This window comes from Capsicum annuum, chromosome 8, assembly GCF_002878395.1.
Source record: "Capsicum annuum cultivar UCD-10X-F1 chromosome 8, UCD10Xv1.1, whole genome shotgun sequence".
In the NCBI taxonomy this organism is placed as follows: Eukaryota; Viridiplantae; Streptophyta; class Magnoliopsida; order Solanales; family Solanaceae; genus Capsicum; species Capsicum annuum.
Genome location: NC_061118.1, coordinates 148,992,006 through 149,016,939, shown reverse-complemented (window position 1 = coordinate 149,016,939; position 24,934 = coordinate 148,992,006). Strand labels below are relative to the sequence as shown.

Genomic DNA, 24,934 nt, shown 5'->3' with positions numbered 1-24,934 from the left:
TTGAATAAGGACTAATCATGTCATAGTCTTCTCTGAAAACTCAAATGTGTAGTGGATGTCTACAACAGATGAACAGCAAGTTCACTCAATTAGTTTAAATTGAGTTTTACCTGATTTATACAAAAGATGCATTTAATCCTTGTACTTTGCCATTGATGACCACATCTCAAAATACCAAAAAGTGAATAGAAATAGTTTTGTTGCTCTACTGCAGCTACAATTTTATGTGGTGTGTGCTTTTCTAGCATAGTGAGTTTACAAACATGACTTCGTAGCTTTGGGCGGACATTGATTTCTTGCGATATTGCTGATTTTAATAGTGCCATTTCAATATAACAGGGAAACTATAACTACTATCACTATGACTGCAACTAAATCTCAAAGCAAAAATGCCGACAATCAACAACAAAAAATTTCTATTGATGCAATTTAGCATCATCGTGCGCAGTAGAAGAAATTAAGAAGCAACTAATAAGATTTAGCAAATATTGCAACTTCCTCTGCTGAATTGCCAGTCATCAAGCACTTCTTTGGTCCCTCGGGCTGTTCAAAAGGGAAACACCTAATGGTTGCCCCTGTTTCTTCTTTCACCTTTAATTCTTCCTCATCGCTGTATCATATGTATGGCGATAACATGTGAGTCACAGATCACCAACAAAATATACAAGGAATGAATCAGACACCAGACACAAAAAAAGGTATAAGAAGAGGTTTACCCAGCTGACCAAGGCCCCCTTGCCCATTTCCCTTGAGCTATTGCTTCTTTAAGCTCATTATATGAATACACGTCCACGATGTTACTGAAATGATATGGTTAAGCAACAGAAAATCAGAAAGAGATTCATAATCCAACACAAAAGGAGCATGAAACACAGGCACTAAAGCAAAATGGCAATGCATCGATCTTTGATAAAACCTGTGCAGTACTCTTTTTGTTACATAGAGTTCCAATTTACATAACTGGTTTCTTTTGTTAGTAGTGCCAAATCAACACAATATCAAATACAAAACATGCACCATAGCAATTTCATGTATACTACTCGTTTGCACATCTATAACAAAGAGAAGTAAGAGCTTAAATCTCAGGTATAATCCCATTGTCACCAAAAAATTACTCATATTTTTGTTCGACTATCCTCACAGTTGTGACTTGTGACCACGCCTTCACATATCTTTTTATGGCATTTCTATTTTTCTTTTAAGTACCCACAAAATTAGAAATCCTGCAAGGTGATGCTTCACACCTCGAGACATCCACCTTGCTCCAACATTGCCAGACATCTTGTCTAGCGCTAACATGACACAACTTGTACAAGTCATCTACAATTAATGAGACAAATTTCTAAAGGAAATGTAGTGAAAAAAAGCACAGCTTGTATAAGGTCGGTCAATTAATGCTACAAGGCTTTAAAGGAAATTTAGGAAAAGGGCAGCCCGATGCACTAAAGCTCCCGCTATACGTGAGGTCCGGGGAAGGGCCAAACCACAAGAATCTCCGGTATGCAGCCTCACCTTACATTTTTGCAAGGGGCTGTTTCCACTGCTTGAACCCATGACCTCCTGGTCACATGGCAGCAACTTTACCAGTTACTCCAAGGCTCCCCTTCGCTAAAGGAAATTTAGTGATCAGAATAAACCATTTGTAGAAGGTCATCCAACTAATAGTAGAAGTCCTGAAGGAAATGTTCCACTACAAGTTATCATCAAAGATGAATGGAAGAAAAAGTATACAGCAGAAAATGCAGTTCATTGTATTTACAGCCAAATTACAAAGTGGTTAGGACTTGCCTATCACGAAAAGTTGTTGCTCTTTCCAAAAGCGATGATTGGACCTCATCCAACTTGTCTTTGATGTAAGCTACCAGAACGGACGGCTCCATGGATATTCCAAAAACTTTCCCCTGCTTTCCAGGAACATCTCTTCTAGAGATAACCACAGTTCCACTTGAAACATCTCGCGGGCCAATTTCAATCCTCAAAGGAACTCCCTACATAGGAAAAGGGTGTTTTACAGGGTATTATCAAACAAACACTTCATGTTTGGTCCTAGTGATGGTGGCTGATAAAGCCTAAAACCATGTACGCCAACTTTAAGCACACACTATATTATCTGCATCCAAGAAAACCGTCCGGACTAGACAAAGAACTTCATCCAAGGAAGAGAAATTTCATCAGAACTAAGGCCTACAAACGCGCAAGTATTTTAGAACTGCCGACAACTAAACCACCGAGCTATTTACCTAATGAAACACTAAAATGCATGTTCTCTCAGTTTAATTTTGGTAGTCATTTCCTCTGAACTATAGGTTGTTATCTTGTCACGTCTGAATTTCTACAGAGGCCAATACACACCTTCATTTCATAGTAATTGAATTTCCAGCCAGGTGTTCTCTGATCGGAGTCGTCAATCTTCACTTTTATCCCTGCAGCTTGTAAAGTTTCTTTCACAGATGATAACGCAGTCAGAACTCCTGTCTTCTCACTTTCCTTCTTCCATATTGGGACAATAACGACCTGGGAGCAGCATTCAACAAGAAGATATTCAATCACCATGACCCACTAGCCGAAATTGCTATTTACAGAATGCCTTTATATGCATTAGATTACAAGATAAAAGGAAGAACTAAACAGCTAGCAATCCAGTATAGAACACAGAGCAGGGTATAAAGCAGAACAACTCAATTTTTGTCCACCCAATTATTCAGAATTCCCTATTATTGTCATACTACATGGGCATGATGATTTACAATCAGAACCTTTAATGCCGTCACTGACAAGTAGACCAAGAAGTCACACAAATCGAGACAATTACTCAAAACTTGCTAGATATGAAAATTAACCAGTTAAAAAGAAGTTTTAGGAACCTGCACAGGTGCCAGACTTGGGGGCAGCAGTAAGCCAGAGTCATCCCCGTGTGTCATGATGATACCTCCCACAAAGCGAGTGCTAATTGCCCATGATGTCTGCCAGACATGTTGTCGTTGCCCATTTTCATCTGTGAACTGTAAAAACATTAAAACTGTTACACTAAAGATAACCGGTTAACAAAGTGGGTGACAGGCGTATCAAGCAAAATCATTGTAGCACAGAAAGAAATTTCAGTATCTCACAACATTTGAATCCTATAGACTAGTTCTCGTATGGTAAGAATGATGTCCTGGGTTGGTCTCAAAATTCTCACAAAAATTGAGTTCCTGCAGGCTATGGGCAGTTGAAATTTAGCAAAATTCATCCTATCCACCCAACTATGAGAAAGATGAAGTGGTAAAATCCCAAAGAAATTGTAAAGGAGCAATGTCACCATACTTGGAAAAAGAAAAATGTACCCAAGGGAGTGACCTAGTGGTCAATCAAGTGGGTAGGAAAACCATGAGGTCTCATGTTCAAATTCCAGCGGAAGCAAAAAACACTAGACGATTTCTTCCCATTTGTCCAAGCCTTGGTGAACAGATCTAACAGGTACATGAGGTCTCATGTTCAAATTCCAGCGGAAGCAAAAAACACTAGATGATTTCTTCCCATTTGTCCAAGCCTTGGTGGACAGATCTAACAGGTCCCTGTGCTAGTGGAAGGTAGCATGCATCCCATGAAACTAGTCAAGGTGTGCTCAAGTTGGCGTGGACACCACGGGTATCAAACATATAAAAGGAAAAAATTGGACTATGAAAAGGAATCACCAGAAATCGCACACGGGTATCCAAAACACAAATCCTGTAGAGTGCCACCAAGAGAAACAGAGTGGGCCAGGGTTTTGCATGATTTGGTAAGTTTGACACTTACATGATTTGAGATCAGAAAAGATTCTGTAATCTTGGAGGAGACAAGCCATGAAATTTGGAGGAAATAGAAGTTGTAACAGGTGAATCATAAGTGAGAGCCAAACACAAGGGACATGACTGTATTGGCTACATACTCTGACATCTGATTTTTAAAAGAAAAACTTTTTGACTTAAATATATTAGATCTCTTGGCTCAATCGTCTAAAACTACAAAGAAGTTCACTACTGCCTCATCCTACCAGTTAGGAGATCACAAGTGTAAGCCAATTAACCATGTCTGACTGCAGATCTTGAAGCATGTTGAACAGCAATACGAGACAATACACTCCATATAAAAACTGAAATGGTACTTAAAGCATGAGAATTCATTACAAAGTGTCATAACTACTTCGATTGAAGGAAATTATCAACACATTCTTAGATTCCAAATTTACCTGTGTTCCAAATGCGCGGGAAAAGTTTTGACCAAGGTTGTGGCTTGTGCCTGCCTGTAAAGCCTTCCTATCTCCCATCATTGCTTCAATTGTATAGGTTGTCGAAGCACCGGCAAACGTCTCCACCCTCGATTTCCTACCTGCAATAACAGGTATTGCAGCTTGCTCATAAGCAAATTTTGTATATACATCGATCATCTGCATTGCCTGAAGTACAGCAAGTAGCAATCTGTTATATAAAAGCACTAACTGGAAAACACTGTATATAACAAAAATAAAAACCTCTTTTTCTGCTTCTTCTGCAGTAGCATGGGCAGTATGGCCCTCCTGCCATAGAAACTCAAGCGTCCTAATAAATGGTTTGGTTCGCATCTCCCACCTCGTAACATTTGCCCACTGAAAATACATTAAATGATATAATATGAGAACAGAATAGTCTCGCTTCTTACAGGTAACAGTAAAAATGAAGGATGAGATTGAACGAACCTGATTGATCATGAGAGGAAGGTCACGGTAACTATGAATCCATTGAGTAAACATATGATTTACAATTGTTTCACTAGTAGGTCTGACCTGCCAGAACCTCAAGAAGATAAAACATTAAACCCATATTCAGATTATAATGCTGAAATACAACCCCGCTTTAAATATGACGTATCTTAAATTACATTTTCTTTATTTCTCAAGAAAAATGTTTCACAAAAAGATTACGTCCCCATTTGTGTATACCAAATTTTCACTATTTTTCAAAACAACATTTGGTTATACATTGGACTGATTTTTTGAAGGGAAAAAATTGAAGATGAGTTTCAAGTCTGAAACAGTGGTTTTACTTGTTTTTCAAGTGGATTTTTTTTCCACTCACACAATTTCAACTTTTTTTCAACTTAAATGCATGTCCAAACACAACTTCGTTTCCAAATACCTTTTTCCACTTTCTTCAAGTACTACTTTTTTTGATGTCCAAACGCCTTCTACGCATCTTTAAATAACTAAAACTTTAACTGGATATTTCAAACATTGACTGTTAAGTGATAATACCCTTTGAAGTCATAAATTGAGCATTCAACTCATACTTTTCGCTACAAACACAACAATGGTGGATGACTACCTTCAATCTTGAGAAGAATGTGGTAACCGAGCATAATAAGTTATTCTAGTGGCCCCATTTCCCGTTACTATTAACCTATGAGAAACCCAAATTTGCAGAATGAAAGGTGTCGCCCCTGTGCTTTTCTTCCTGTATACAGAGACGACTACTTTTGCAGCAATGTGGATATGTCCTGCATAATAGTGTTTAAATGTTTAAGGAAGTAGGTTCGTCTATGGGAGAATCCTTCCTTAGGATGAATCCTACAGGCAAAAGATTTAAGACGAGCTCGACCAAGGTAGGACATTTTTTTCAATAAAGATTTGACCTAGCTAGTTATTTAGCCGGGAAAATTATTTTGATGAAATTCAGGCTCAGATATATAGTTATAGGGGCATAGGTAATATGCCATTCATAAGAATCTTTCCAAATGCAGATATTTGAAAGGACAAGGCTGCCTATATTCAAGAATGGAGGAATTTATTTTCTTTTTTTCTTGGTTTGGTTGGAGTTAATCAGCTACATTGCCAAAATGTGGAGGTATGTGCAATTTTTCCTTGACTAGGTAAGGTGGAATTTGCAATCTACCAGCACATGTTGTTTCCCCTTTCCCACTCCCCTCAACCCCTTTTATTGTGGTACACTATGGATAAAATAACCCCTATTAATAAGAATCTTTCCAAATGCAGATATTTGAAAGGACAAGGCTGCCTATATTCAAGAATGGAGGAATTTATTTTCTTTTTTTTCTTGGTTTGGTTGGAGTTAATCAGCTACATTGCCAAAATGTGTAGGTATGTGCAATTTTTCCTTGACTAGGTAAGGTGGAATTTGCAATCTACCAGCACATGTTGTTTCCCCTTTCCCACTCCCCTCAATCCCTTTTATTGTGGTACACTATGGATGAAATAACCCCTAATAGCGCCCACACCATTTTACTAGTACACTATACAAGACATGTCAAAAAAGAACAGAAAAGTAAAGAAACATGATAAAGGGTAGAGACATTTACCACAAGCTTTTCTTCAAGTTCTTTTCCTCCTCCAACGGTAACAAGAGCTAATTCTGGACTGAAACCCTCAACATGACTAGCTTCTTTCTCAATGAAGGAATACGGTATGAACTGAAACAATAGTTGCATCAATAATACATGATTAGACTAAAACAGCATGCAGAAATATCCAATAAAACCGCAATATTAATAAATTTGAAGCCGATAATAAAAAGAAATATTGAGAAGTCATGTTAAACTGTCATAATACTCTCCCATGACAAAGTTGAACATGTCATTGCAAGGAAAAATCACTTTTAAACCTTTTTATACAATATTTCAGCGACATAGAAAATTATCAAATTTATGTAATAACTGAGTGAAAAAAATGACCCTCGCACATAGCAACATGTAAGAGAAAAATTGATAAATGTTTGGCAGCACAAAGGGGAGCATCAGTTGGTGCAATAAATAATATTATCACATGTTCTTTTTATATTGAATATCAACACCACTTTTTCCAACTCTAAGACCACCATTTTTAACAGGAAACACAGAAAATCTTCACTACTATATAACGGCACAGTCAACACAAACAAAAAGAAGAGAAAACAACTCAGGTTTGTCGTAAAGTTGTTTTTTTTTTTGAGAAGGTAACATTTGTGTATATTAACAAAGGACATTACATAGGTTGTACTGAAAACCATCTTTACAACATATAAGAATAGAGAACTGAATCAAAATCCTCACAAGAGCCTAGGATGTCAATGATTGACTCAGTCTCCTAAGTACATCTGTTTACACCAAAAACAAAACAATTTGATGCAGTTTAGCTTGATCTTCTGTAGATCACATATTTTCCCTCAAAACATCTAGAATTCCTCACTTTCCATATTATCCTCCAAATACAAGCTGGGGACAATCCTCCATCTGTCTCTGTCAGCAGCTCTTGCTCCTGCCTCCTCCCAGCTACATAATAATTGCGTGATTTTGTTGGGCATAACCCAAACAATAACCCTGAGGCTAAGAAAAATCCTCCATAGTTGACATGTAATCTTGCACTGTAGAAACAGATGACCGACTGTCTCACCCTCTTCACCACAAAGGTAACATCTGGAACAAAGGGAAAATTTCCTTTTCTTAAGGTTTTCTAGAGTTAAAACAGCTTCCCTTGCTAATAACCAGGTGAAACAGGCAACTTTGAAAGGTATTTTCACCTTCCAGACATACTTCCAAGGCCACTGATGTGATGTGACTGCTGACTTCCTTAGACCAGAAGTTTATATGCATAGCTGACCTTAAAAAAACATTTACTGTCCAGATTCCACCACAGTCTATCAGCTTCTTCATTTGTGCCTTTCAATTCCTCCAACACAGAGAAAAATTTAGTCACTATATCCATTTCCCAGTCATTGAAGTTCCTTCGAAATTGGATGTTCCACCCTTGATGTGTCCAAGAGTCTGCAACATACAGTTGTTGGACAGCCACCCCACACATCTGAGGGAACAAACTTTTAAGACTATCTGACCCCAACCATTTGTCATCTCAGAAGGAATTCTTGAGACCATTTCCTACTTTGACGACAATGTGATTTTTCAAAAAATGCCAAAGTACACTGATGGATCTCCATAGACTAACACCATATGGAATATGAACCCTTTTTTGTCATCCACCTATTCTCTTCTCCATATTTAGCCTAGATGATCTTGCTCTAGTATGCTTGAGGTTCTTGGGAGTACCTCCAAAGCCATTTTAATCTAAGAGCTTTGCTTTGTAGCTTTAGATTCCTTGTACCTAGACCCCCTTGTTAGTACTTTGTTCCACTTCACTAAGTATAGTACTGTAGAGTCTTTTTCTATGTTCCCTTTCCAGAGAAAGTCCCTTCTTACCTTGTCCAATCTCTAAATGATTCCAACTGGAGTGGGGAAGATGGATATCATGTATGTTGGAAGGGCATCCAAAACAGAGTTTATGAGAGTTACTCTATCTCCTGGAGAAAGATATCGTGATTTCCATCTAGTTAGCTTCTTTTCACACTTTTCAATCACTGTGCTCCAAATGTTTAAGGACTTTGACTTGGCTCCTAAGGGCATTCCCAAATAGATAGTAGGCTAGGACCCTACTTCACCTCCCAGAACCCTAGACGATTATACCATGTTAGAAACACCATTGATTGGAAACAACATGCTCTTCCTACAGTTGATTTGTAACCCTGATACACTTTCAACCAAAATCAAATTGATCATAAAATCATCAGTTGACCTTCATTAGCATCACAAAAAATTAATGTGTCATCTGCATATTGGAGATGTGTGACTTCCATGTTGACACTTGAATTAGAGTTTGAGTTTGTTGCCACCGCAAAACCACTAAGGTACTCATTGCTTCTTGCTACATTGATCATATTGTTCAACCCCTCCATCGCAATGATGAAGAGAAAAGAAGACAATGGATCTCCCTAGACCTCTTTGAGTAGGAGGATTTGCTCCAGGTGACCCATTGATCAACACCGAAAATCTGATAGTGCATATGCAAAATCTCATCTATTTGATCCATTCCTCCCGAAACCCACACAAGAGAGCATTTTCAGTAAATATTCCGAATTAATGTGATCGTATGCCTTTTCAATATCCAACTTACAATGTATTCCAGCATTCCCTTGACTGATTCTAGAATCCACAGCTTCATTAGCTATCAAGATGGCATCCATTATATGCCTGTTTTTAATGAAGTCTATTTGTTGGACGTCCAACAGCTTGTCTACTACTTTTTTCAATCTTTCTATTAGCACCTTAGAAATCAGTTTGTATACGCTGCCAATTAGGTTGATTGGTCTGAATTCTCCCTGCTCTTTTGCTCGTGTCTTCTTTGGTATTAGTGCAATGTATGTGGCATTAAAACTTTTAACAAAGATTCCATGATCATGAAAATTCTTAAGAGTTTCCATAATGTCCTTTTTCAGCACATCCCAACATTTGATGAAGAACCCTATTGTGGAACTATCTGGATCAGGTGCTTTGTCTATGGCACACAACTTCAAACATGAAAGAACTTCCTCCTCCAAAACTTCCCCTTGAAGACTCTCTCTCAACTCAGCAAGCACTGGATAATCAATCAAATTGCTTATAGGTCTATTGTTCAGGGTCTCTGAGTAAAGCTTTTGATAAAAATCAATGATCTTCGCCTTAATTCTGTGAGGCTTTACTATAGTTTAATCCTGGATCACTAGCTAGCAATATTGTTGTTTCTCTTATGTGCATTAGCCACTTTATGAAAGAAACTGGTATTTCTATCTCCCCCTTTTAAAGCCGAAGTGCCCTAGATCTTTGCCTTCACATTGTTTCATCATTTTTCAGGTGTTCCTCATAATCCATTAATAGAGTTGACTTCAACACAGACTCTTCTTCGGTCAACAGTCTTATCAGTTGAGCAGCATCTAAGGTAGCATCTAAGGTAGCTAGTTGACTCAAAATATGAGTCTTTTGCATCCTCAAATTGCCCATTGTGGTCTTGCTTCGCTCTTTTAGCTTGCCTTTTAGAGCTTTTAGTTTGCATACTAGGATGTGACCAGGCTTCCCTCCCTTCAAAATCAAAAGACTCCCACCATCCTCTAACTCTATCCACAAAACCATTAGTGTTCAGCCACCAGTTGTCACACTTAAAGTATGATTTAGTTTGTTCCCATTCGTCACATTGTAACGCCACAAGATTGTGATCAGAGACCAATCTTTGCAACAGAACCTGTTTAATTTTTCTGAAACTGCCATCCCACTCTTTGGATACTAGTATTTTGTCAATTTTGGAGGCAACATTACTACTATCTCCTTTAAACCAAGTATAATTACCCCCCTCCAGTTGCAAGTTCAGCAACTCCATGTCTTCAATGAAATCATAGAAATCCTCCATAGTTGTGGTTCTTCTAATGCAATTTCTTTTCTCTGATGGAAATCTTGTGACATTAAATTCTCCGCAAACAACCCATGGCCCTTCAAACAAACTCCTAACATCCCCTAATTCCTCCCATACATGTTCTCTTTCCAATCTACAATTTAGAGAATATACTCCTGTTATGCGGCACTTGAAGTCGTGCAGTAATGCCTCAAAACTACAGGTAAGAGCATAGGATCCAACTTCCAGAATCTCCCCCTTCCAACACTTGTTATCCCAAATCATCAGGATTCTCCAAGCATGCTTAACCCATCTCACACCCCATATTTCTTTAATCAAATCTTTGACATCCCCCTCTTTTGATTCCTGAAGACAAACAATATCTGCATTCCAATGGTAAATTAAACTCTTCACAAACCTTCTTTTATCTCTGCTGTTTAGACCCCTAACATTCCATGTCACCAGCTTTACCTTCATTATAATAGCTTCTCTTCTTTCCCCAATCCCTATTCATCATCTTTGAACTTAACATCAAAAGTAAGCCTTTTAAAAGTTCTTGAGTCCCTCTGTATCTTGGCCTTTTGAAAATAGAATCACTCTTCGTCTTCCTTGCCTGTCTATAGCTGTCAATTTGCATTAATAATTCCAGTGTTTCTTCCCCGTGTCCATGGAAATCGACCCCTAAATTTTTCCCAAAATTGATAAAATTTTGTCTCACCCACATGGAGGTCTCCTACTTTTTTTTATATTTGAGCTATTATGATGTTGGATTGTACTGCGTCTTCCACAATCCGCTCTTCAATTTTTATTTTTTATTTTTTACTTGCACCGGGTGTCCGAGACTCTTCAAGTCCCGACTAATCCCGAGGGTGCACAGGCCCTGGCAAGAAGTTTCCCGCAAGTACACCACGATTAATTCAGGGTTTCACCCAGTCCGATGGCCCTCAGAAATTGTTTGCACCCAGCAGGTATCGAACTTGAGACCTTGAAAGAGAGCACCCCAAAGCTCAAGCCAATTACCACCAGGCCAACCCCTGAGGGTTCTCTTCAATTTCTGTTTCATCTTGCGTAATCATGACTATTTGTTGTTCTGTTGTCTTTTGAATCCTCAATCCAGTTTTTCAATGCTGACCTCGATTGCCATGTTTTCCAGAGTCGTCTTAGTCTGCATGTCCTTAATTCCTGTGTTAGAATCAGTTCTTCATTGGTTCTCATCTTCCCCATGCGTAGAAGACTTCATCACTGCCACTGTATTATTTAAGCTATTTCTAATTGCTTCTTCAGAAAGAGGATCAAAGTAATAATCACTCTTTGGGCCTGCCAGATCATTAAAAATGACCTGAGTTGCATCGGGCCCAATCAATTTATTTGATTTGCACCGGTCAACTTGTTGAGTGTAAGACTTTAAAAACCCCACCTACTTGTCGCGTGCTTGCGTTCTTAAATTTAAAATTCCTTCAGCTGTCACCGAACACCTCACGCGTTCTCTCTATGGTCTCTCAGAATCGCACATGTTCCTATGTCCTTTACCAACAGAGATCGGGTCTTTTACCCAGAGGTCCACGTGATCTTTTGGACCAGTGGTTATAGCATTGTAACACTCTGTCTCTGGCAAAATTCTTTGAAAACAAACTCCTTTCTCTACCCAAATTGGGATGATGAATATGATTCCATCTCTTTGTATTGAAATCTCTTTAGGACAATTCTAACCATCCCCTGCAATTGGATTCTCCCCCACTTTAGATGGTTCTTCATATCTGTTTCTTCTTCAGTTGCTACCCAGCCTCCGCAGAGATTTCCAATTTCTTTGAAGGTTCGTTGAGACCATAGATGCAGGCACTCCCAGGGCTCAAATCCGGTTATTACTGGATTTTTGATTAAAAGGTGAGCATCCGATAACTAGGTTCCACCAATGGAGTTTGATTTTGGTCTTCTTCCAACTCCATTCCCTCTAGATAATCTGCTCTGCCATATTCCTATTTGGAAATTCGAAGAGGAACTTAGTGTTAGCCATCTCATAGATGTTGATCACGAAAACCGCATTCCATGTGATTGCATACCACTTTATGATATCTGAGAGTGTTGGAATCTTTGTATCTCCCTCAAGAAAGGATGCCATAATACATCTTTTTGCCACTCCACTATGCTTGGGGCACTTTTTATCAATTAAGGCAAAAGATACATAATTTTCTTATCATATGTACATGCTAATTCCACAATTAATCTACCTTAAAAACATGCAAATGATTCTTCAAAGCAGATGAATTTGCAAGGGAAAAGCCCACAAATTTCCTCTTTTATAACAAGATACATAATAACTCATACATCAATCTAACTAATAGACAACTCCTAACCCACCAGGTACCAAAACATCAATTTTCAAGTCACACACATACAATAACAACAACAACATATCCAATGTACTCCCACAAAGTGGGGTCTGGGGAGGGTAAAGTGTAAGCAGTCCATATCACTACCTCAGATGGAGTAGAGAGGTTGTTTTCGATAGACCCCCGGCTCAGGACAGAGAACAGTATAATTAAACAAACAAACAAAAATACAAAAGCACGCAACGAAAATGAGACACACACTGCTATATAATAAAGAAAACAAGATACCCACAAGGTAATACCATAAACTATCTATACGAAATTCAAGACATTACCGAAACACCGCGAACAAGAAACGACGGGCGTAGATATAAAGAAAAACACTCTTACCTACTATTATGGACAAACTCCTACCCACTAACCCTCTACCCTAGTCTGCGTTCTCCATGCCTTCTTATCAAGGGTCATGTTCTCCGTAAGCTGTAACTGCTTCATATCATACCTAATTACCTCCCTTCAATATTTCTTCGACCTACCTCTACCCCGCCTAAAATCATCAATAGTCACTCTCACACCTCCAAACTGGAGCAGTTGTGCTCCTCCTCAGCACATGCCCGAACCATTGCAACCTTCTCGCATCTTGTCCTCCATCAAAGACATTCCCACCTTCTCTCGAATAATCTCATTTCTAACTCTATCATTCCTAGTAAGTCCACATATTCATCGCAACATCCTCATCTCCGCCACCTTCAACTTTTGGATGTGGGAGTTCTTAACTGGCCAACACTCCGCTCCATGCAACATAGCCGTTCGGACTGCCACTCTGTAGAGCTTACCTTTAACTTTAGGAGGCACCTTCTTATTACACAAGACTCCCGAAGCAAGCCTCTATTTCAACCACCCTACACCAATATGATGTGTGACATCCTCATCAATCTCGTCATTCTCTTGAATCATAGACCCAAGATACTTGAAACTAACCTTCTTCTAAATGGCTTGAGAATCCAGCTTCACTACCACGTCAACCTCATGCGATAAATCTCTAGACTTACATTCCAAGTAGTACTCCGTGTTGGTCTTGCTCAACCTAAAACCTTTGGACTTAAGGGTCTGCCTCCAAACCTCCAACTTGTCATTAACTCCTCCCGAAATCTCGTCAATCAGTACAATATAATCAACAAATAACATACACCAAGGCACCTTTCCTTGAATACACTGCATCAAAACATCCATCATTAAGGCAAATAAAAACGGGCTAAGAGTCGATCCCTGGTGCAACCTGGTCAAAACAGGAAGGAGGTCTGAATCCCCTCCTACCGTCCTCACACGAGTCTCCACGTCGTCGTACATGTCCTAAATTGATCTAGTGTACTCCACTAGCAGACCTCTGGCCTCCAAACACCTCCACAGAATCTCCCTAGGTACTTTACATACGTCTTCTCAAGATCAATGAACACCATGTGCAAGTCCTTCCTCTCCCTAAACTGCTCCACTAATCTCCTCACGAGGTGAATGGCCGCAGTAGTCGAGCAACCTGGCATGAAATCAAACTAGTTCTCGGAAATAGTCACGATCCTCTTCAGCCTTGACTCTATCACCCTTTCCTAAACCTTCATAGTATGACTCAACAACTTAATACCCCTATAGTTATTGCAACTCTGAATGTCCCCCTTGTTCTTATATTGTTCTTATATAAAGAAATCATCATACTCCATCTCCAAGCTTCGGACATCTTTATCGCCCTAAAAATAATGTTAAACAACCTTGTCAGTCACTCCAAACTTGCCCCGCCAGTGCTCCTCCAAAATCTACTGAAATCTCGTTTGGCCCAGTCACCCTACCCCTATGCATCTTACGAATAACCCCTAACCTCCTCAACCTTAATATGCCCATAATAACCATAATCGCAACACCTCTATGAGTTCTCCAAGTCCCCCGCACGAAACCTTTGTTCCCCTCGTCATTCAAAAATCTATGAAAATAGGATTGTCACCTCTTCCTAGTAAGGGTATCTTCAACCAACACTTTGCCATCCTCCCCCTTGATGCATTTCACTTGGTCAAGGTCACGAGCCCTCCGCTCTCTGGCCTTGGCAAGCCTATACAACTTCTTATCTCCGTCTTTCTCCTCTAAAGCCGCATATAAGCTCTCAAAAGTTGTTGTCTTAGCCATCATAATAGTTAACTTAGCCTCCCTCCTAGCTAACTTCTACTCCTCCCTATTCGTCTGCTTTTCCTCGTCATCCTTGCTTACAACCAACTTAGCATAGGTCACCTTCTTAGTCTCCACTTCCTTTTAACTTCTTTGTTCCACCACCAGTCTTGCTAGATCGGCCTCTCGAGACACCCAACACCACTCTAATGGTCTCCCTAATGCAATTGACAGTTGTCTCCCACATACTATTCACATCCCGTTTACTTTCCCAAGCCCCCATAGTCGTCAACTTCTCCCCTATTTTCACGTCATTGGCCAGAGTCAAACTACCCCACTTAATCCTGAGCAGATCCTCTACACCCTCTTTTTTCTGCACTTTTTGATTACCAAGTCCATCACCAGCAACCTATGTTGGGTCGAGAGATTCTTGCTAGTTATGACTTTACAGTCTTTACATACTCTATCCCCCTTTATAAGGAGCAAAAAGTCCATCCGGGTCTTGGCCACCGAACTACTAAAGGTAATAAGGTGCTCTTCCTTCTTTGGAAAGCTAGAATTCACTATCCACAACCCAAAAGCCCTAGCAAACTCCAAAAGTGAAGCTCTTCCTTCATTCCGCTCCCCAAAATCGAAACCCTCATGCACATCATTATAAACTCCCGATAAAGACCCAATATGCCCATTAAATCCCCTCTAACAAAAAGCTTCTCGGTGCTTGGAACGGATAAAGACCCAATATGCCCATTAAATCCCCTCTAACAAAAAACTTCTTGATGCTTGGAACGCCTCTCACTACCTCATCCAAAACCTTCCAAAAGATCTTCTTCTCCTCCTCGGCCAACCCTACCTGCGGAACACAGGCACTAATAACGTTCAATGTCGATCCTCCAATGGCCAACTTAATCGACATCAACCTATCATTAATCCGCTTCGTCTCCACCACCTACCCCCAAAGATATTCATCTACTAAGATACCTATCCCATTCCTATGTTTCACACTACCCGAGTACCACAACTTACCCCGTCCATATCCTTTGTCTTAGAGCCTACCCATTTGGTTTCCTGGACATAGACTATACTAATCCTCATCTTACTAAGAATCTTTACGAGATCTATGGACTTACCCTGAAGAATCCCTATGTTCCAAGACCCAACCCTCAACCAGGAAGCTCCCTTATCCCACCTGTCTCTAATACCCCTCGCCCCCAACCTTAGACTATATCCTAGACCCGGTCCTAACCCAAACCCAGACCCCGCCCTCACCCCAGACCCTAGTTAATTCACACTATAGTTGTTGATTAATGAAATTCTAATTTACAAGGAAAAGAAATGTCAAAGCACAGGAAGAATACTAACTCCACCTGGGGGAAATACATATTACTGTGTCCAGTTTCTTTAAACTTCACATTCATATACTCCTGCACCAACAACAATTAACAAACCCAATGAAAACAAAACTCATAAATTACATTCAACCAAAAGACAGAGAGGAAAGAAAGAAGTTCCAAAATGAAAAATGGGGATTCCAAAATAAGATCGAACCAACTCATTTTCAAAGTATGTTCATACATTAGTTCCTACAACAACATAACCTGTGTAATCCCACTAGTAGGGTCTAAGGACAGTAGGTTGTAAGCAAACCTCACCCCTACTTTGTGGGATAGAGAGGTTTCTGATAGACCGTTTGCTCAAAAGAAGTGAAAAGACGTGCTATCTAACAGTAAGGCAATCGAAAAAGAGAAAGGATAAAGTTTTCTGGCTGGATTGAATACAAACTTTACGTACTCAAAAAACTATTAAAGTACATAAGCCCTAATTTTAAAAATTTAAAATATTATAGTAAACTGAAAACGGGGAATTGAAGCAAATGCAAGAATATCCCGTTGGCAAGAAAATAAGAAATTGCTTGGGGTACTTCAAAACTGTTTAAAATACAAACATATTGCCGAAATTCGTTTTCTTTTTTCTTCCAAATGAACAATAAGCTTGGATAATAAGGTCAAACTTATTACCCTCTACGTTTGGAATTCATCTCGTGCATTAATTCCTTATTATTTGAAAGTGCACGCACACGTTACCCCTACTGCATAGGTAGAGATGTTGTTTCTGACAGACCCTCAGGCTCAAGGCTCAAGAATCGGACATTAATTCATTACTTTTGAAAAGATAAAATCTTTACATACCCAAATACCTTGGAAGAACTACAAAACAACAATTTGAAAAAATTTAAAAATACCAGCTAACTGTCTTAGTGATAAAGAAAAATAATTGATTTAATATTCAAATATTAATATTAATCACCCTGTCAATATAAAGGGATAATTATAGGGTTACCTGTATAGCTTCCCAAATAGCATAACCATAAGGTCGAATAACCATAGTTCCACGAACTGGACCATAATCAGCAAGCTCCGCATTAGCAATAACATCCAAATACCACGCATTAAAATCCTGCGAACGCGGAGTTATCACTCTGTCCTTCTCTTTATCTACAACTTTCCCTTTTCCGTCTCCCACTTCCGGCGCCACCACTTTCTCCGCCGTGCTATTCGCCGTGAAAGGTCTCCGTATAGGCAACCGGAGTCGGTTCTTCAACGGAAATATCGCCGGCGGTGACCGGACGGCGGCGGCGGAGGAGGAAGTGAAAATTGAAGTTAAAGCGGGTAGCCTTAGAGCCACCATTTGGTTATCGCTTTGAGTGGACTTTAGTCGAAGCAGTAGAAGGACTTTGGATGAGGAAATTTAGAGATAAGGGCAAAATGGTCAAAAAAATTGGAAATAGGGTCAAAATAATCTTTTTAAGTACGCGTTAACTAATTTTAAAGTCGACACTAAGTACGCATTTGACCATGAAAACTAAAATTTTTTGGAGTTAAAGTTGAAGTTGAAGTTGAAATTGGAGTTGAACTTGTGTTTGGCCATGTTTTTTTGAATTTTTTTTTACTTTTCAAAAAAACTTTTTAAAATATGATTTTATGCCTCAACTTTTACAAACTATCAAAATCATCCAACTAAAATCAGAAATGTATTAACAAATCACTGTTTCCAATTTTTTAGATAACAAATATTATCTTTCAAACAAATTTATTTAATTTATTTCCTTTATTTTCTGTTCTTAAAAAATAGAAAATGATGAGTTGTTATTAAATTTTAGGATGCCGCTGATTTATTTCTTTAATTTTCTATACATAAAAGATCTTACTGTGTGTGAATAAATTATTTCTATGTAAAACATACTTTGCATAGTTATGGTATATTATATCATATACCATAAATATATAAATATGCTTAGTATATTTCTTTATACTTTGTATATTTATGTATGCGTGTATATGATATATACATGATATAAACTTCATATATAAGATACTTTGTATATTTCTGTTATAAATATAATACTTTTATACATTTATAGGTATAAATATAATACTTTGTGTATAAAGATACCAGGTATTATGGTATATAAAGGTAGCAGTTGCACTTTAAGGTACAAATTTGTTAAATTGGACATATTTTTTTATGAAAAATATGTATCACCGATTTATATTTTTAGCATATATATGATATAAATTACTTATATTTGAATAGTATAATAAAGATGTATAATAGATATAATCAAATTAAAAATGAGAATAATTTGTGGCAGTGGTAAACTAATCTACTACAACTTTATTAATTCCATAAATATAGAAAACGATTATCCATTATTTAATCACACGACTATAATTCCTTAAACGTCCGTATCACAACAGAAAAATTATTATTATTATTATTATATTATAGTAATTAGGATCATTAGCAGTAAAATAATGTCTTAAATAAGCGAGAAAATTAAATAAGGGAGAAAAATAATGATGATAGAGAAAAAGAGATACTATCTATTAATTAGGATAGCATTAAGTTTGAAATTATAATTATCTTATTCTTTAAAACTACTATATACGTAATATTGAAAAAGTAATATTATTCATGTACTTAATTGTTAGGAGTGTTTTATGTAAAAATTTAAAAGATTGGGGCTATATGTAATAATAATAAAAGTTGGAATTGAAGTTGAAAAATTTGGAAAACACTCCTGTTTTCCCTTTTCAGAAAAAATTTCTGGAATTTTTTTTCGAATTTTCATGGCCAAATACCATGATTTCCAACTCTGGAAAATTTTTTCGAAAAAAAGGTAAAAATATTCATGGCTAAACGGGCCCTAATAGACTCCGTTAAATAGTTGTAGAACTTTATTTGTTGGATTTGATGGTAATTATGAAATTTTAAAAAGAAAAGGAAATTAGGTACTCACATTAAAGATACAATTTTTTTAGTTTTCTACTATTTTAATTTATGAGTACATGGTTAGTTGGGGGTTTGGGCTACAGGTGACACAAGTCTTAATTATTAGTTGGAGGTGACAATTACTTTATTATGTATTAAGAAAGTTGGGAAAGTTTTAAAATAACCCCGAGTTTTAAAATTTACACTTTGATCCCAATATATACCTAAAATAATGGGAAACGGAGGGAAAAAGGGCGTTTTTCTCTCTCTTCTCATTCATTGTTGTTTTCTCTCTCTTAGCGATTTTTGTTGTTAATTATTTCTGTTTCTGCTGCTTTATTCATCATCTTCTGTTTCATCTTCTTCTTCTCGACCATTTGTTGTTGTTGTTGGTGGTGGTGATACAGCGTTACTACTGCAATTTGACCAATTTCTTAGGTCAAATTTTGTTTACTACATCACTTTCCACTTTGGCATTACTTCATAGGTTACTTTGGCAAGTAAAATTATAATTTTTATTCGTATTTGTCATCTGGGTACACTTCTGTTTTTCCAACAATGGATAGAATCCCGATTATGAATCCAGCACAAGTGCCCACAATTTAAACAGATCAATCATCTGGTGCATCAGATGAGTAATCTGTTGTATCAGACTATTTATCTGTTGCATCATCGTATTATCTGTTGTATCAGACGTATTATCTGTTGTATCAGGATGTTTATCTTGTGCACCAGACTAATTATCTGTTGCATCAGAATATTTATCTGTTGCATCAGAATGTTTATCTGTTGCACCAGACTAATTATCTGTTGCAACGAATGATTAATCTGTTTGAAACAACACAAATCAACCCCTGCCACAAATCCAACAGATAAATCTTGCTTTGCTACTGGATTTTAAATTATTCCTTTTTACGTCGAATTATCAAAATATTTGTTGAGAAGATAATAGACAGAATGAAAATTAAATATGGATTAAAACACCAAAGATCAAACATAATTTATTTATTAAACAAATAAAAATACATATAATAGACTAAAAGAAAAATAATATTCTAATTATTATTATTATTATCAGCATCATCTTTCCCAGCCGACCAATCTTCAACCGGAAGTAGCAACAAGGCCCTCCTCAGCCTGCGTATCTTGCAGAGCATTCTTGATCTAACTCCTCCCAATTCCCATTGCAGATCACGAACTTGATTCCGAAGTTCATTCACGGCGTCTTGCAGAAAAGCAACATCCCACACTGGGTCAACCATAATATTATCTTTTAGATGTAATATGAAAGACGAAATGCAATAAATAAATAGAGTGTGTATTTGAATGAACGATTGAGTAAGGACGGACCTATTTATAGAGGATTGAATTTGAATGAGAGGCAAAAAAGCACGACTATTCACCTCCATACATTAATTAAATTTTTGATTAAATTAAGAAAATAAATATTGTGATATGAGTCATGACTTTTCAGATTATTATTATTAATTAGTCTTTCGAAGAACCGTTTTTATTGAGTTATGGCAACATATTCTATATCTGTTGCATTAGATAACACATCAATGACGACAAATATATTATCTGTTGCAACAAATATAAAATATGTTGCATCAGATAACATATCTGTTGCAATATATAATCTAACTGCTCACCTCCATTTATTAATTACATTTTTTATTAATGTGAAAAGTAATGAATTAATTAAATTAAGAAATATTGTGATAAGTCACCTCCATCAGATTATTATTATTATTGTGACTCGATATAGGTTGCATTAGATAAATCATCTGTGACAACAAATATATCATCTGTTGCAATCATAGTGAACCTGTTGCATCAGATAATTTAATTGTTGCAACATATAATCTACTTTTTTAAAAAAAAAAATTAACTATATCATCATATCACTAATCCAAATTTGCTTACTTTTTATTTTATAAATAAAACAAATACATTTTCAAATTCCTTAATAAAATAATAATCATTTTATTATATAATACATAATTTAAAAAACAAAAATGGTGAAAAGTCACGATCAGTTATTAAAATTGTGGTTATAAATTGTGTTTATTATTTATTTCCTTATTATTTATTCATGAAACATTTTTCATATTGAATAATCGGAACTCCAAGTTATGTCTTTCTTTTCACCCTCTTAATAACAACAATAGCCCTTTTTTATTAATAACCGCCAGGTGCAACATATAATTGATCTGTCGTAGCAGATTAACCTCTAACTGTTGACACAAATTGCTGCTCAATCCCTATCACCAACCGTCGACATGTTGAGAACAGGGAATAAACAGAATGATTATTATTAAATACTAAATAAGAATTAAAAATTCAAAGTCGACAACAAAATAAAATGAATGTTCATAGATTTTTGAATCCCTTGGGTGGATTTGATATACAAAAGGAGGAAAATAATCGCTAAAATAAAAAAACATTACCTAATTATTATTACTACTATTATTATTATTGTCAATAAGACATCTTTCATTCATCTGGCAGCCTTGCTCCGAAGTCAGCCAAATATCTCTCTGGAGTTCATCAATCAAACTGCCTTTGAAGTTCACGCAAGGACTCAATATGAATATTCTTGTACGAATCTGGATCATCCATATTTGTAAGGAGGGACCTATTTATAAATTATTGTGTCTCGAAAATAAAAAAAATTGCTTTAAAATAAATCTAACAGATGCGTAATCTATTACAAAATATATTCTTTTTGTTATATAACTTACAACATAATGGCAATTTTTTTGCAACAGATGTATATATCTGTTTGATTTCTGCAACAGGTTGATCACTGTCGTAACAGATGTCTCCAATTGATTGACAATATAAAGAGATGTGTCATCTGTTGCAACAAGCTAGTCATCTGTTTATTCAACTTAAACCATAGATGGGCTAGGAAGAATAAGGTATGTGCAGATAGATCCACTATCATATGTGTGAGAGTTAAGTATGTATTACTGATAAGGTTACCGGGATAACACACACAAAGTACAATGTTTTTATGAATGCAGTTTTTAACCGATTAGGCATTGATTATTCAAACAAGATCCTGCATTGTACCATTAAGTTTGATGGGTTCGAAATTGATAAGGCTGAGGACCTCATGGAGATGGTGCAGATACTCTGTTACGAATTACTGACGGTTGGTGCTCGTGTTTATGCATGTCAAGTTTTGATAAGGGATTAATATTTGTCGTCACTGCAGAGAACCAATAGCGATTGGACTTAACTTTAAGTGTGCATTGGACCCTTTATTGGGCCCTCAAAGCCTCGCACTGCATCAAACAAGAATGGAAAACCAATATAGTTATTGCCCTTGCCAAAATTTATATGGTTGGGTTGCTCGCTCGGGTTGATGATTATATGCCAAAAGGTGCGGTAGTAGAATACTTTCGAGGGAAAATGGGTTGTTGATGGAAGAATATATCATCTGAGAGCTAATTGAAGAAGAGACACAGAGTAGAAAGTAACTTCTAACGAATCTGGCCGATGGAATTATCTTAACAGATGCGAAATCTGAATCAAGTGCAAATATGAAAGTGTATCCGGTAATGTAATTTCGTCTATTGTGTCTCTGAAAGAAAAATAATGCAGATGGACACTTTTCTAGGGAGCTGCATGGTCGGGATTATCACCTAGGTAGAAAATAGGAGAAGACCAACAAAGCAGCCTCACGGGCATCAAAGCTAGAAATGATGTTCAGCAAGTCTGGAAAACTTACGCCAACAATAACTGCAGTGAAAATAAGGAAACTATACGAAGGCGGCAATTTCTGAATTTTAAATTTCATCCCATCTTTTTGTTTGTGTTTCCGATCAGGTCCACTACCATTGACCTGATCGAAACCACAAACAAGATTGAAAGGCAAATAGAGTATCATTGTTTCCTTAGAAATATTGTTATAATTGATTGTGTTTTCTTGCCTTGACATACTTTCAACATTCCTTGGAAAAGATAATATGCTTGCTGTAGTATGTGAATCCCAATAATTTTCAAGCTTGCCTCCAGCTTGTTGATTCTGTATTCAAGCTGGTCGTTACCTTCTTCGAAGTTGGTAAGGAGTTCCTCGTCTCTTGTGAGCTTGATCAGGAACACTACCTTCAAAGTTGTGGCATTCTAGAAGCCCTTCAGAATACTTTATCTTCAGAAGCTTTAAAGGATACATGGAGGGTCGTTGTGTTTGTTTTAGGTCAAAATATGTTGATGCACGTTGAAGATGAGGTCCCAACAGTTGAACAACACACTTTTATCGAGCGTTTCTCCATGCATCTTGGTCAACCAATTTGATAAATTAGTAAGCATGGAGTTACGTAGCATGTGATTTAAACTGGCTCTACCAAGCCTATCAAACGTTATGTAACTCCAAGCTCATTACCCTATCAAAATAATATGCCCGAGTTAATGCACATAGAAGAAAAGCCCAATCAGTCAACCTTTCTACTGATCACTCTTTTTCAATATAGATGACAAGATATCTACTATGCAAAAGTCTACACCATCGCCAAACATGATTACATGGGAATATGTCTGGTGACAGTGTAGACTTTTGCATAGCAGAAATCTTGTCATCTATATTGGAGAAGAGCAATCAACAGAAAGGCTGAGAGATTGAGCTCATTCGATTTGTGCACTAACTCGATCATATTTTTTTGATAGAGTAATGAGCTTAGAGTTATGTAACGTTTGATAGGCTTGGTAGAGCCGGTTTAGATCACGCGCCATGTAACTCCATGCTTACTAATTTATCAAATTGGTTGAGCAAGATGCATAGAGCAACGCTAGATAAAAGTGTTTTGTTCAACTTTTAGGACCACATCTTCAACGTGCATCAACACATTTTGATCTAAAACAAACACAGAGACCCTCCATGTATCCTTTAAGGCTTCTGAAGAAAGTGTTCTGAAGGGCTTCTAGAATGTCACAACTTTGAAGGTAGTGTTCCTGATCGAGCTCACAAGAGACAAGGAACTCTTTATCAACTTCGAAGAGGGAAACGACCAGCTTGAATACAGAATCAACAAGCTGGAGGCAAGCTTGAAAATTATCGGGATTCACATACTACAGCAAGCATCTGATCTTCTCCAAGGAATGTTGAAAGTATGTCAAGGCAAGAAAACACAATCAATTATAACTATATTGCTAAGGAAGTATTGATACTCTATTTGCCTTTCAATCTCGTTTGTGGTTTTGATCAGGTCAACAACAGTGGACCTGATTGGAAACACAAACAAGAAGGCATAGGATGAAATTTAAAATTCAAAAATTTGCCGCCTTCGCTTAGATTCCTTATTTTAACTGCAGTTGCTGTTGGCATAAGTTTTCTAGACTTGCTGTACACCATTTCTACCCTCGATGCTCGCGAGGCTTCTTTGTTGGTCTTCTTCTATTTTCTATCTAGGTGATAATCCCTACCACGCATCTCCTTAGCAAAGTGTCCACCTGCATTGTTTTTTCTTTTAGAGACACAACAGATGAAATTACATTAACGGATACACTTTTATATTTGCACTTGATTCAGATCTCATATCTGTTAAGATAATTCCACCGGTCAGATTAGTTAGAAGTTACTTTTTACCCTATGTCTCTTCTTTAATTAGCTTTCAGATGATATAGTCTTCCATCAACCACCCATTTTCCTTCGAAAGCATTCTCCTACCGCACATTTTGGCATAAAATCATCACCTCGAGCGAGCAACCCAGCCATATAAATTTTGGCCAGGGCAATAAATATATTGGTTTTCCATTCTTCTTAGATGCAGTGCTAAGCTTCGAAGGCCCTCTAAGGTCCAATGCACCCTAAAAGTTAGTCCAATCGCTATTGAATCTCTTTACAATGACATAAAGATTAGATCCCTCCACAATGCTTGACAAATAAACATGAGTAACAACCGACATTAAATCTTAACCGGCTATCAGAACCATATTCATGGTCTCCTAGCCTTATCAGTTCGTACCTACCAAACTTAACTGTAAAATTGTAGAC

The 24,934-nt window shown here is 37.3% G+C and overlaps 1 protein-coding gene across 2 annotated transcripts; it reads right to left on the bottom strand.

The window, feature by feature from the left end:
* Window positions 1-399: 399 nt before the first annotated feature.
* LOC107839385 (proline--tRNA ligase, chloroplastic/mitochondrial) lies at window positions 400-17,458 on the bottom strand. 2 transcript variants are annotated; one of them, XM_016682840.2, is made up of 11 exons: window positions 17,002-17,458; window positions 16,029-16,085; window positions 6,316-6,426; window positions 4,700-4,786; window positions 4,496-4,609; window positions 4,214-4,420; window positions 2,865-3,002; window positions 2,353-2,514; window positions 1,789-1,988; window positions 717-800; window positions 400-610 (listed from the first exon to the last, which is right to left on the bottom strand). In XM_016682840.2, the coding sequence occupies exons 1-11, from the start codon at window positions 17,347-17,349 to the stop codon at window positions 469-471; spliced, it is 1,650 nt and encodes a 549-aa protein (XP_016538326.2). In that variant the 5' UTR covers window positions 17,350-17,458; the 3' UTR covers window positions 400-468. The 2 variants fall into 2 exon arrangements, with proteins under 2 accessions (XP_016538326.2, XP_047250511.1); XM_047394555.1 differs by lacking the exon at window positions 16,029-16,085 and having other exon boundaries at window positions 17,002-17,427.
* Window positions 17,459-24,934: the final 7,476 nt, after the last annotated feature.

Excerpts from the sequence above, each read along its gene's own strand:
- LOC107839385 (XM_016682840.2), bottom strand. The coding sequence starts at position 17,349 with ATGGTGGCTCTAAGGCTACCCGCTTTAACTTCAATTTTCACTTCCTCC. Across the intron at positions 3,003-4,213 it reads CCCGCGCATTTGGAACACAG|TTCACAGATGAAAATGGGCA; the intron begins GTAAATTTGGAA and ends ATGTTTTTACAG. Across the intron at positions 611-716 it reads AGGGGGCCTTGGTCAGCTGG|CGATGAGGAAGAATTAAAGG; the intron begins GTAAACCTCTTC and ends CATATGATACAG.